The sequence below is a fragment of the Sceloporus undulatus genome, chromosome 6 (assembly GCF_019175285.1).
Source record: "Sceloporus undulatus isolate JIND9_A2432 ecotype Alabama chromosome 6, SceUnd_v1.1, whole genome shotgun sequence".
NCBI lineage: Eukaryota > Metazoa > Chordata > Lepidosauria > Squamata > Phrynosomatidae > Sceloporus > Sceloporus undulatus.
The window spans coordinates 109872444-109887254 of record NC_056527.1 but is presented as its reverse complement, the minus strand read 5'-3'; the positions used below and the strand labels follow the sequence as shown (position 1 = coordinate 109887254).

The 14811-nt window shown below is 40.3% G+C and overlaps 2 protein-coding genes across 2 annotated transcripts in view; one reads left to right on the top strand and one right to left on the bottom strand.

Moving 5' to 3' along the window:
- The window catches only part of PRSS8 (serine protease 8), a 687619-nt gene that overhangs the window by 339286 nt on the left and 333522 nt on the right, over positions 1-14811 (top strand). The gene's annotated exons all lie outside the window — the stretch shown is intronic.
- The window catches only part of STX1B (syntaxin 1B), a 60640-nt gene continuing 46346 nt past the window's right edge, over positions 518-14811 (bottom strand). The window contains exons 3-10 of the mRNA XM_042472895.1: positions 9682-9781; positions 9189-9263; positions 7937-8010; positions 6399-6507; positions 6236-6309; positions 4281-4418; positions 2414-2524; positions 518-682 (exon numbers count right to left, since the gene is read on the bottom strand). Coding sequence (XP_042328829.1) covers positions 602-682; positions 2414-2524; positions 4281-4418; positions 6236-6309; positions 6399-6507; positions 7937-8010; positions 9189-9263; positions 9682-9781 — 762 coding nt within the window. The 3' untranslated portion in view covers positions 518-601. The remainder of the gene's footprint in view (positions 683-2413; positions 2525-4280; positions 4419-6235; positions 6310-6398; positions 6508-7936; positions 8011-9188; positions 9264-9681; positions 9782-14811) is intronic.

Genomic DNA, 14811 nt, shown 5'->3' with positions numbered 1-14811 from the left:
GAGTGCATCAAATCCTTCCCTTTCCACAGGCCATAACTGAAAACCTATGGACTCACAACTACTGAATGCAATTAAACAGGTTCAAAGAACTGTGTGTTAGACTGCGGCCCTTGCTAGAGCTTAATACTATAGCGTTAATACTGAAGTATTTTGCTCCTTCTGGCACACTATATCCTAGTAAGTTACAGAACAGCCTTTCGAAGTGGTGATTGCTTAGGTCATAGCTATGTCCTTTCCCAGGCAAAACAGGAAAAGAATACCATGAACCTTTTCTTCCCACAGGGTTAACTGTTGATATGAAAGGGGAAATCTGTGGGGTGGGCAGGAATCACACATTTTGGACCATGTTGCAGTGGGAGGGGGAGGTGCAGTTACAAGACACCTGGTTGAGGCCCAGAATATTGGAACATTCTGGGTGGAACCCTGGCGTCCAGCAAATGAATAAAAATGGATGAAGAGATGATGCTGAACAACAAACTTAGATTTGCTGACCCAATAAAGTTGTTTTATCTATAGGTAGCTGGAACATGTGCTGTTATATCCACTGCATGTACAATTTTTAAATTATTATTATTATATTATTATTATTTTTTGCTTTAATTTACAACCCAAGCGTGCCTCCAATGGAGGAGGCCAGTACTATACCAAGAACCACACAACAAATTATAATCATAATTTTCTTCTACATTACCCAAGAAAATCCATGGAGCAAGTCAAACAGAGAGAGAGAAAAAGAGAGAGAAATAAAAAAGAGAGAGAGGGAGGGGAAAGGAAAAGACAAACAAGCATTAGCAACAAGGTGTTGTTTGCGAAACCTTGGATAAGACATAAGGAGGCTTAAACTGAACCTTCTAATCTAAAAACTGTCACTATGTTTGTCTAGGCAGCCAATCGAAAATTTGCAGGTTGCATTCACATGTAATGCTGAGTCAGAGCTTAGAAAAGTTACTTCTATGGACTATAATTCCCAGAATTGATTTGAGAATTCTGGGAGCTGTAATCCAAACAAGAACTCTTTCAAGCTCTGCACTGAAACATCGTTTAGCACCAGACTCAGTAATTTGGTGCTCTTCAGATAGCTGGGTAGGGGGCTGTGGAAGCCATCATCCAACACAATCTCTGTTCCAAGCAATGTTCTAAACCTTCATCCACCCTCTTGGATGATGAAAGGAGTTATGAACCTACACTTCTGGAGGATTTCAGGCTGAGGAAGGCTGGCTCTGTACTACACACATAAACAGAAAGGAGTCTGTTCAAAGCCTTAGCACAGATGCCCCACCTTCCTGGAGCACCAGAAGGAGAAATTAAAGCAGAACCCACTTTCACTTGAGGAAATTTCTGGCTTCCTGTGATGTCTGAACCAGAAATCATGGTTTCTTTTTAAATAAAATCTCTTTTATACTGTACATGATTTTTTTTTACTGTTGTAGTTATTTTAAATAATGTTTTACTTAACTATATTTTCTATTTTAGAGTTTTACTTTTTGAACTGCCTTGGAAAAGCCTTGTCTCAAAAAGAAGTTTTTTAAAAAATTGAAATAAAGAAACTGAACAAACTAAAATAAATTCTAATCAATTGCTAGGCAAGCCAACAACAAACCTTGGGTTGTTTTTGCTATCCTGTTTAACAAACCATTAATTTTATTTATTGTATTTTACAAGGGCCTATTAACAAAAGTTCTCTGGATGGTGTACAATACATGAAAAATTATAAACCATATATATAAGATGGCATATAACTAGAACACTGATTAGCTAGAACATTTTATCTAAGACGGGATGGGCAACTTCAGAAGTTTGTCAACCAGTTCCTCCCCCAGCCCACCAGGGTCACAGCATCCCACCTAATGATAAAGGTGGGAATTACACTTTCAGTTTCAACATTCCTACCCCACCTCCTTTTTCTCGTTTAAAAGGCATAGGAATGAAAAGCAATGTAATTTGTGTGCAAACTGCACACCCTAGCCCTCCATTCTCATTTTTTTTAAATGCAAACTGGGGTGCTGTATGCCTGGAAGATGAAAAAACCTAAAGATAGCCAAATGGCTGCATGTTGTCCACTCTTGATATAAGGCCTGAAGAAGTAAGTCCCAAATGAACTGAATAGGACTTAATCCAGATACAGTATTACAGCATCAATTTAAGCCCTCTGACCATACCTTGTTCCCTTCCTTTCTCTTCCCCATGCCCACCCTTCTGCTTCTATTTCTTGTTTTATTTTCAAGATCTACCTTGTCTTCAGATTCTGGAGGTTTAGTTTTTCTAACTACAAGGGGTATATTTCTTTCCTCAGTTTTCTGGGGTCAACCTGGTCTTCTCCAGGGCAGCACAAACATCTTAATCCTAGCAAATTCCCGGCTGCCTTTAGACCATTGGACCCTTCTCCTTGTGCTCTAGGCAGCCTCTTACTTACCCTCCGAGCCTTGCTCTGGTATTTTACAGCTTTCTTGGTGTCAGAGACGGCTCTTTCCACGTAGTCAACAGAGTGTTCAACATTGTATTCAATGCGGTCAATCATCTCACCCTGAAAAGAAAGGGGAAGAAATATTACTAAGGCATAATGTTGAAAACATCAACACAGATGACTTAAAATACATCCTCCCATCAGTTACCACACTGACAAAAATCCACTGAGTAAGGCTGAGCATTCAGACTGGCCAGAACACCATTCATGAAGCATCAGGGCTGAATTCTCAGCTCTGTTTGGATCTAGCCATCTGTCCAAACACTTCCCTGGCTCAAAAGTTTTAATCTGCAACCATAACATCTGTGGCTCTTAAGTATACCACAAAAAAGAACGCCAGAGGACAACCAAGGTCTGAGAGCTTTTTTACAAAAAACTATCAGAGCTCAAATGCTGACCATGTGAGCATGTACAATCCATCTCTCTCTCTCTTTCACATAAACCTCCACTCATCTAAGATTAGAAAGCACAGCTTCTCCAAAGAGAGAATGAGCACAGTAGAGTTCTAGAAATTCTCATTTAAAAAACCAAGTATTGCAGACAGCCATGGCTCTGAATCACAATGCCATCTACTGGTAAACCAAATCACCAGGAACTTTTTTGCACTGGCTTCAACCAAGACTGGATGAGTGGAAGATGACAGCAACCTCTAATGGAACAGCATATACATATGCGTGCATGCATTTATTTATAGGATCTACAACAAAAAGTTGCAGCACATTCTGATTCAGAACACTCCTATCACATTCTAACAACACTCCATTCCAGCAACACCCCTACAATTGTTAATCGGCCTTCTGTGGCACAGCACATTCTTAAACTTCTTCAGGATTCTCATGTCAGCCCTCACCTCCAAATATATTCTGAACTTCCACAAATCTTGGGTGTCCACCATGCCTACTGATACCTCCAGATTGTGCATGGATGGCTCTGTTTTTGCTATACAGTGGTACCCCGGGTTACGAAATTAATTCGTTCCGCGGTTAATTTCGTAACCCGAAATACCTTCGTAAGCCGAATTCCCATAGGCGCTAATGGAAAAATAGCTCTCTGCTGCCCTCCGGTGGCGGAAAATAGCGCCGCGGTTTTTTCGTAACCCGAAGAAACCTTCGTAAGCCGAAGCAATAAATCCCTATGGGATTTTTTCGTATCCCGAAAAATTCGTAACCCGGCGCATTCGTATCCCGGGGTACCACTGTATAAGGACTGGCATGTGGAGTTCACTGTAAAGTATCTCTGACTGGGTGACAGATCAATTAATGAAACATATTCCTCACCCTTCAATGAGTAACTGAGATTTCTGTGGTAGCTTACAAAAGAGTATTTTTAAAAATTACAAAAATACCAACAAAAAACAACAATATAACAACAGTACAGCATGACATAAACTCCAGATCAATAAAACCTCACAGCAGCTTAAAAGAATTAAGAATTTTTTTAAAGTGAGTAATACTTAAAAGATTAGGAAAATATATATTTTTTAAAAATTGCCTGGTGCTGAACTGATAGAAAAGAAAATACCAGGCAATCCTCCTTGATGAAGGATAGATTCCATAGGTGGGGAATCACTATTGAAAATGCTCTCTTCTAGATTGCTGGCCACCTGCTTTCAAATGATGGTGACATGTGGAGAAGAGTCAGAATGCAGATCTCAGAGAACAGAGAAAACAGTTCAGTGGATATTTCAGTCCCATCCCCTGGTCTCCTGTTAACAGTCTATCAGCTGCACTCTGGCACTTCCACAACCTCTTTAAAGACAACCCCATGCTGAGTATCCAGCCAGTGACTGTCTGCCTGCCTTCTCTGCTGTTCATACCTGGCTCTCCACCAGCATAGCCATGTCCACAAACATGTCATGCAGCTCCCGGATGCTGGTTTCCAGTTTGATGATCTCATTGTGCCGGGTTTCAATCTCGTTCAGGGCCTGCTTTGTCATCTGTGAGTCCATTTTGATCTGATGAGGACAGAAAGAGAGAATTTCAAAACTAAGAAAAATCAGATAGAACTGGATATAACTTACACAGCTGTGGCAAGTGGCATGTGGCATGTTGAAAATTACAACTTTAAGGAGGAAATGTTGGGAAGTTTCTAGTCCTAATAATAATAATAATAATAATAATAATAATAGAGTTTATTTATATTTCCCGCCTCTCCAAAGATTGAGGATGAATTACAACAATAAAAAAAATACAAGGAAATAGAAATGGTACAAAATATAATAAAACACTAATATTGAATTTACCAATTCCTATTAGTACTCTAAAATCAATTTGTCACTGGTCAATGATCACAGTCAAGAGTGGGATATTATCATCGACTTCTATATAGAATCTAATAGATAAGCCCACCAGAAGAGATCCATTTTGAGTGCCTTCTAGAAGGTCTCTAAGGTAGTAATGTAACGGAACTCTTCCGGTAGGCTATTCCATAATTTTGGGATCGCTGCTGTAAACGCCCTGTGGGAAGTTGTCATTAACCTGGTACTATGGTACTCCAGTAAATAGTTTCCTGATGTTCTGAGAGTGCAGGGCAGATTGTGTAGGGAGAGGTGCCCCCGCAAGTAACTTGGGCCCGAGCCATGTAGGGCTTTAAAGGTAATGACCAATGCCTTGTATTGCACCTGGAAGGTAATTGGCAGCCAGTGAAGAGATTTTAATACTGGTGTTATATGGTCAAACCTAGATGTAATGGTGACCAATCTGGCTGGTGCATTTTGAACCAACTGAAGCTTTCAGACTTGGTACAAGGGTAGCCCCAAGTAGAGCGTGTTACAGAAATCTAAACGAGAGATTACCAGTGCAAGTACCAGTGCTTCAAGGTCCTTTCAGTTCAGGTAGGGACGCAGTTGGCGTATCAACCGAAGCTGATACCAAGCACTCCTGGCCATCGCATCTATATGAGATGACAACTGCAGAGATGGATCAAAGAGTACTCCCAAACTGTGAACCTCGTCCTTTAGGAGAAGTGTGACCCGTCCAGGACTGGCTGACAAATCTCCATGCCTGGACTTAGGGTACCTATCACGAGTACCTCTGTTTTCTCTGGATTCAGCCTGAGTTTGTTTTCCCTCATCCAGTCCATTACTGACCCAAGGCAGGCATCTAGAGGAAAGATGCCATCCTTAGTCATTGCAGCAGTCGGAGACATAGAGAAATAGATTTTGGTGTCATCAGCGTATTGATAACACCGTGCCCCATGTCTCCAGATGATCTCTCCCAGCGGCTTCATGTAAATGTTGAACAGCACTGGCGCCAGTATCGCGCCTTGAGGGACACCCAATATGAACTCCCTCTTGGACGAATAACTGTCGCCAAGTGACACCATGCCCAAGAGGTAGGACCCGAACCACTGCAAAACAGTGCCTCCGATACCTAACTTATGATTCAGGAGCAAAACATTAAAGTAAGTGGGCAATGCCCTGGATGTTTTGGTAAAGGAGCGGGCTTCCTAATAAAAGTCAGGAGGTGGCATTTCAATGTCCAGCTTTTCCTGCCCGTCATTCCTTCTCTCCCTTTGCCTCTAGTTAGTGTACTTGCTCACTAATTCCAAAGTTGGTCCATTTGCTTTAGGGTACACCAGATCAGTTTCTTTCAGAACATTTTTATGCTGTCCCCACCACTATATTTTCTTGACCTCTAAAACACAGTAGAACCATGTGTAAAATGCTCAGGAGCTGGACATCATTTACAAGCCACACTGGAGTGGGCTTTCCAATGAGATAAGCCCACCAAATAGTTACAGAAGGGAGGCAACCATAGCTCAGATACATACATCATCAGTAAAAATTGCCAATTTCCCACTCTCCAGCATGTCTTCTAATTCCTCATTGGTTGTTGTCCTGCCAGCTGCAAGAAAATGAGATCAGAGCCATGAGGAACTGCAACACCTTCCCCTCCAATGTTTACAAATGAAATGCAAAGGCAAGCAAACATACTTATCTCCAGCTGTCTCTGGATACGGTCCTTGCATCGGTCTCGATATTTGGACTGGGTTGTGTTGTATTCTGTCATCACCTCCACAAACTTGCGGGAGAGGGTTGAGTGCTAGCCAATGAAATGGGAAGAAAGTCAGGTAGGAGGAGAATGGCAGAGAGAGGGAAGAGAATCTACTCTATTCCCACTTCTCTTGTTTCAATGCAAGTCCCAGTCACATTGATTACAGATCTGAAAGGAAATGAGGAGGGGAGAGTGGAATTCCCAAGCAAATTCTTTAAATTCAAATATGTGCCAAAATGCACAATCAAAATTGCAGATCAACAGCCCCTAATAAGAATTGCTGTTGTCTATTTATAATATTCTCAGTTACAAAAGGTTTTGCATTTTTACAGCTTCTAAGGTAGGAGAGTTAACTGGGCATAAGAATGCATCAGATGTAACACCAAGCATATGTAGTAGTGAACTCAAAACTGGGTAGCCAAAAATCAATGTGAGAGGGGGGGAAAAGTGATATTGCTTGAGCAGAGAAGAGTTTGAATTAGGACTAGGGCTTCACTGTTTAGGAGACTGGTTCCTTTGAGCAGTTTTTTTTAAATTACCAAAAATGTTCTCAATTAGCTGAACAGCAGATTTTTAAAATGATAATATAACTAACAGTAATCAACATTTTAAGAGGCATTTATTTCCCCACGGAAAAGAAGGGGGAAAGCCTCTTCCAAAGTGATGCATGTTATGACACATGACCACCTAAGCAAAAATGGGCAAAGGGTTATTTGACTTTAGAACAATTTTTCTCATATGCTAGTGCCATCTTAGACGCGTCCTTCCAAGTATTGAAAGGGAGACAAAAATGCCTCAGATAATGCATGCATTATCTAAAAACAAGGACAATAGGCTGTTTTCTTTAGTTATTGGGGATTTACCTAATTTGCATGCATGTAGATATAATCAATGGCAGCTGATTATATCAGCTGAGCCAAGAGAAAAGATGTCTGCCTAGCTAATGGGAAAGAATATCAAAGACGTATTATTTCATTCTTGTACTAAACTCTTCTTTCTAGGGGTGCTTAGGGGTGCTCCTGTCCTCAATTTCTATTCAGTTGATGGCATTCTGCAGTTGGTGTATTATATCAATGTTTTGTAAACCATCTGCCTTTAAGTCAGAACTTGGTTTAAAGCAGCCTTTCTCAAATAGTGGGGCGGGCCCCCCGGGGGGGCGCGAGGCTCCGTAAAGGGGAGCACGAGGCTCTGTTATGCAGAGGTGTAATTATAACAATTTTATAGACAAATGATACTATTTACAGTCGCGCGGGGGATGCGAAATGTTTTCTTCTTCCTAGGGGGGGCATGACAGAAAATAACTGAGAAGCACTGGTTTAAAGGATGACACATAAATCATGTTCATAAATCCAAGTTGGTTCATATTAGTTCCAGATGACAGAAGCTATAGGAAAAGGCCATTTTTAAATAATGAAGAAGAGGAGATAAAGATAAAAAAGATAGAAGAAATTTAATCAACTTACATCTAATGCCTTACCTGCGTTTTCCGGATCCGCAGATCAGCTGAAGATCGGTTCTGAACCTCTTCTTGCTCAATTCCTTGCTCAATTGCTGGAGAGGTGAAAAGAGTCAACAGTTTAGAACTGCAGCATGAACCAAAAGCCATCCAGATTAGAACCTAGAATTTTTGCATTGGGATGGGAATTGTGTGACTCTTCAGTTTGGCTGCAGCTTCCAACATTCTTCACCATTGCTTATAAGGGCTAGGACTTCTTGAAGTCAGAGTTCACCAACATCTGGAGAGCCACATTATTCTCATCTCTGTTTAGTTTACTCCTCTATTAAAATAATGTTAGAATATTCTTCCTGGTTTCAGAATACCAGAGTATATCCAGGTTTGGTTCACCCTAACTTCATAAAGTCCATAATACTTTCAAGATCAGGCTTGTGCTTTGCTGGAGCGACAGTTAGCTTTGATCATGCCTACTGAATCTACAGCTAGACAAAGGGTACTCAGATGAGAAAGTTCAGCTCCTACAGCAGTCGAAGGTGGTGTGTAGGCAAGAGGAAATAAGGACCAATTTTTGACGGGGTAAAGTTGAATGTCTACATATGTGATGTGGGAGTGGTATAAAATTCATTGATGTTCAAAAAAAGATAATGCATGAATTAAGAGGAGCTACCATATACACACACATCCTATGTGTTTAGCTGTAATATCCCTCTTCCAGGAACTTTTAGGTGAGGTATGAATATGCCTCCCCCCAACAGCTGCTATGAGAAGCAATGAGTTTCACATCCCACCCTGCAAATCTATTCCCCCCTCCCAAATATTAGCTGAGACAGCTTCTATCCTATTTTGCAGCCTGCCTATGAATGTGCAGAAGCCTAAGCATTTGCACCTCTACATACAACCACCATAAGTCTGTTTAAAACAAACAAAAAACTTTCTGGGGTTATAAAGCTCTGATCTTTGTCCAAATAAGTAAATTTAAACATAATTTTCAAAGTATGAATGATTTACTTTATTTCCCTTCATTTTGCTCCTGAGACTCATGAGGCTTACCCTAAGGGTCACTGGAATCCTTGCCATAAAGTTATGTGGTGTAGCAGCTAAGATAATATGTTGTGATGACAACAGTTGGTTCAATATTTTTCCTCTCATGGCTTTTGTAAGCACTACTATAATGTAAGTGAAAGCTTTGGGGACCAAAAACACTAAATATAGGATGAAGATGAGGATGAAAAGCAGCAAGTACAATCTACATGGCTGCAACTCCAGCTCTTACCTTTCAACTTGGAGCGCACCTTGTTGGCAGTCTTCTTGATATCAGCTGTGAGGTCCTCCAGTTCCTGCTTGGTCTCTGAAAGGAGAATAGAAAAATAGGATACTTGACACCCACCCTGAGAGATGGATGAGACATGGGATATATTCCTTACTCTTACCACAGCGAGAAAGCACTGCATTGGGTCTGTATGCATCTCTGACAGAGAGTGGATGCAAGCCCATGGGATAAGGGTTCAGCTATGGGGAAAAACCCTATTTCAGTGGTAGAACACATGCTTTACATGCAGAAGATCTCAGATTTGAACCTTGAAATCTCCAGACAAGACTGAAAGAAACCTGAGTCTGAAAGACTGGACAGCCACTGCTAGACAGAACTGGCAGTATTGAGCTAGACAGACCAGTGTTTTGATCTGGTATAAGGCAGCTCCCTATGTTACTCTGACAGTGTCTCTGATCATCAGGCTGGGGGTGGGTTGGTCTGTGTTTTTACTTACTTTCATCTGGGTTGGGGGCAGCTAAGATGGCACTGTGCTGCTTCTTCACCAGCTCCACATCTTCTGAGAGCTTCTCAATGCAGCCACGGATCTCCTCCACCTGGGCATGAACACAAAAAGACAGGCACTGCATCTTACACAGCATTTGGAGACACCAGTTTGAATGCAACCCAGTAAAGAAATGACTTGCTGATCCTGAGTTGCCACAATCAATATGGAACAGCATCCCCTTCTGAGTGCCTTTGTGAGCATCTCCTCTGACTCTCATTTACATGTTCACATGAAATAATTTGTTCAATAAAGTACCTTAGTCCCCAGTTGAAATAGCCTCTCCCATTTGGGAAGAAATGCCATCAATTAAAGCAAGTGATAGTAAATATCTTAATCTTCAGGGCCACATACCCTCGTCCTGGAGCTGAGTGCCAGTTCTGTGTACAGTTAAACAAGATACACATTCCTCCTGCATGTGCTCTCTCTTATTTGCACACACATACAAAGCCCCCCCTTGCATCAGAGCTAGTAAAAGTTACTTTTGGGGACTATAATTCCTGTCCCTTTTGGTTGAGGAATTCTGAGAGAGAAAAAACTTTTCTAAGCTCTGACTCTGGCTGGAGCATCTGGTGATGTTGAAAGGCTCCCCAAATACTTTTTTCATTCTCTTTAAAAAGTTTTTTTGTTGGATAAATGTCAGCAATATCTGAACATGAGCACCAGGGGGCATTGCACAGCAAAAAGGATTTGAACCTCAAGCTAATGCATCCCAAAAATACTGTCCAAGGTCCTGAAATTTGCAGGCTGCTCACACAAAGTCATCACCAATATTCTTCAACCAATACTCATTTCAAATTATGGCCTGGGCTGAACTTGACATTAGAATAGCATATGGGCTGGCATCCTGTTAAGAATACATACAGAGGCATATGTGCACATCCTTTTCTGGGTGCTTCGGGTATTGGTATTGCCTTTCCCCGTGTGTAGTGCCCAAAACCCCCTGTCAACTTAATGAACAGTCTCTGAATCATTCTTTGTACCCCTCCAGACACACACATGGCCATGCCCCGCTTCATGGGGAGCAGACAGGATTGCAGAAATGGCTCCCTGTAACCAGATGTGAAATGATGGCATCAGTGCTAAGATCCACCTGGGTCCTCCAGTGATCTCAACACCATTGTCATCATTTCATGTCTCACTATGGAGCCATAGCCAGACTATTCTGCAATCCTGCCTGCTCCCCATAAAGCAGGGAATGGCTGTGTGGGTAGGGGGAGCCTTCAGAGGCTATTCACTAGGTCTGTGGGCAGTATTTATTAGTATTTTTATAATAATTAAAATTATTATTATTTTTATTAAATAATAAATTAGTATTTTATATTATTGTATATTATTATTATTACTGTTGTTGTTGTTGTTGTTGTTGGGGATATAGGGCTCATCCTAACATAGCTCTGTGTGCAGACCTAGTTATACAACCATAGTATGTATCATATGAGCATTCAGTACTAAATCTCAGGATCAAACTTTATGTGAAATTAAGACACCTATCTGCATAAACTCAGGGCATATTCAGTTGAGTGGAATATGAAATCAGTGGATGTGGAGAACAAACAGAGCTTATGGGTTGGGGTGGAATGCCCATAGTTGGGGTGGAACTTTGTGCTTTGGAACTACCACACAGACCTTTTGCACTGAAACCCTGAAGTTTGGAAAAGTTATCTTTGAGACTGCAGCTCTCAAAATCCCTCTGGCAGCATGACCACTAGACAAGCTGGATAGGAGATTATGAGACTGGAAACCTTAAAATTAACTTTCCCAAGCTGTGCAAAAAAATCACCCAGACAACCTTCTAAAGATTATCAAAGCAATCCCACACTTAAGCAGATATGTCATTCCCTGTCATGTGTAGTTTGAGCCTAAGTGTTTACAAATTACAAATCTGGTTACTTTTTGATAAGTGGCTGTAACTGAGGACCCCAGGGACTCCCAATGAAAGTTTGTAAGACTACTGAGATGCATGAATCAAAGCATTATACCATTGCATTTGCTAATTTTACATGAAATGATGCAATCTGTGTGCTCATTTGAAGGAGGGTCGACATGTTTTATTGTTGCAGGCATTTTTTGTTTGGAATTTGGGGAATTTTGACTGGAATCTTCTTAGGAGGGATAGTTAGCTCATAGTACCATTAATTACCCTTCAAAGTCAGGACATGCTATTTGCATATTTAGACAGGTATCACATGATGGCTAGCAACATTTGTTTTAATAATGGAGAAGGGGAGAAAATTTAACATCTCCGATACCTACATCAGGTATTATATTCTTCAGCAAACACAAAAACTCTCAATAAATTCCACCCCAGAGAAGAAAAACAGGCTGGATTTCATCAATGAATAGCACCATAGCACAGTAAATGTTTAAGGCATAAGTTATTGCGGACAGTCCCAGCACACTGCAATACAATTCTGTAGAAACAGCAAGGTTTCTCTGGAGTATACTGCAGTAACTCTCAATCACAGATGCCCTTTGTGACCAGACACATAAACATGGACTTCACAGCTCTTGCTGTCTATTATCCCAGTGGCTTTCCCAGCGTCCCTCAACTTCCCAGACTTGCACATTATGGAGACTACGTGGCATCATGAATAAAATGGTCTTGCATATTAAATGCCTGCTGTTTGAATATTCATGAGCTTAACTCGGAAGCAAAAGCCGAAGTTAATTTAGGCCACGGGTACTCGCCACCATCTCCTGTACAAATACAGCTCCTGAGAAAGAGTGGAAAGAAATAGATTCAGAGCCAAGATAGCCAAATTCTGCATTCTTGGTGGCCATTTTACTTTCTCCACAGAAATCTGGTAGCTGGAAATATATTTTGCAGCACAAGCAAACCTCTTCATTGTTTCTCATACCTCAAAAAACAAACAAACCCAGAACGTATATAATAATATAGTATAGAAGGTTTACTGCTATGAGGTAAACATGCTCAAGCATAGCTGAGGCATGACAGATTAAACTACAGAAGACACATAACCTTAAGCAGTGGGACATATCTCTCTCTCTCTCTCTCTCTCTCTTTTTTCTCTCTCTCAGTCACACACAGACACACAGACACACACAGAATATCTGAAAATGGCTTGGCTTGCAATCTATTAGTTTTCAGTTTTTGTTTTATTTGAGCTGCCAAAAGGTTTTAAAGGGTTTCAGTAGTGGGGAGTGACACTAGCGAATGACCTCTTAGAGACAATGGCAGTGGCACTATGGCTAATGCTTGTTAGTACTGCACAAAAGAAGGAATGGTGAACCTCTTTTGAATGTTTTTTTTAACCATGAAAACATTATGATGAGACAATCCAAAATGAAACAAGAGGTAGTGCCAAAAGATGACACTCCCAGGTTGGATAAGCACTCAATAAGCTACCATAATATAGCAGAGGACAATTATGAGTAATGCTGTGGGTAATTATGCAACTGAATTCATGCAGAAAGGACGATCAGCTGTTGACTTGCTCAGAAGTGAAAGGAAGGTCCAAAGCTGCACAACACAAATTATAGGACCATGGAATGTGACAAATATGAATCAGAAAAAGCTAGACATAGTAAAACAAGAAATGGAATATATAAACATTGCAATACTTGGGATGAACAAGTTCAAGTAGAGATAAATGGGACATTTTGAGACAAATAATTTGACAGTGTTTTACTATAAATAAATATGTAAGAAGAAATTGGTTGGCATTAATAGTGAGGAGAGATATAGCAAAATCAACGAAAGGATATAATGCAAAGATTGACCAAATAATATCAATAAGATGTCAGAAAAAAAACATCAGTATAACCATAATCCAAGTTTATGCTCCAACTACAGAGGTAGATGAAGAGGAAATGGAAAGATTTTAAGGAGAGGTCCAGAAGGAAATTGATCACACACCAAAGCAGAACTTCTTGTTAATCATAGACAATTGGAATGGAAAACTAGGAAACAGAACAGAATTAAATTGTAGGAAAATTTGGCCTAGGATCAAGTAATGAAGCAGGAGAATGACTGACTGAATTTTGTGAGACCAACAGTTTGTTCATTGCAAATGCAAACACATTCTACAAACAACCCAAGAGACAACTGTATACACGGACATCACCTGATGGCCAATCTAGATATCAGATAGACTACATAATTGGAAGCAGAAGATGGACAAGCTCCATTCTCTCTGCAAAAACAAAATCAGGAGGAGATTGTGGCACAGGATGATGAACTGTTGATATAAAAATGTAGAGTAAAACCAAAGAAGAACACTACACCAATCATCATGCAGAAATACTACCTGAAGAACATCCCCATAGAATGTAAAGATAATGTTAAAATATGTTTCACTATTAAGCCTAATTGAGCAGGAAACAGAAGAACTCTGAAGCCAAGGGCATTGTCAGGGAGGAACGCAAAAGGACACTATCTGCAGTGAAAAAGAAAGGGAAGCCTTATTGGATGACAGAGGAAACTCTTCAATCAGTTAAGGACAGATGAGAAACAAAAGTAAAAGTTGGTAGAACTATTCAGAACCCTGAATGCAGTGTTCAGTGACTTGAGCACAGGGTCAAGGAAAACTACTATAACAATTAATGCAAAGAAATAAAAGGTGACAACAAAAAAAGAAAGAGCAAGAGATTTTTTCCACAAGATTTGAGAAATCAAAGGGAAATTTAAACCAAAAGTGGAGATACTCTAGAACCAAGAGGGGAACACATTACATGACCAAGTAAAAATAAAAAGACAATGGAAATAATACACTATAGAACTACATAAAAGAGGTGCAAGGATGACAGGTTCATTCAAGGAAGAAACACTTTAGAAAGTTGAAGTAAAAACTGCACACAGAACATTTGAGAAAAATAAACCACCAGAAACAAATGGCATACCAATAGGGCTTCTCAAAGAAGAAGAGAAAGAGCCCTCCCTCCATGACAACCGCCATCGTCCAGCCTGGAGGGAGTGAGGGGCTAATTTTGAATTTTTATTGTATTCTGTATGTATTTTTATTACTGTAACCCACCGGGATTCATTGTGATTGGGCAGGCTATATATAAATATTATTATTATTATTATTATTATTATTATTATTATTATTATTATTATTA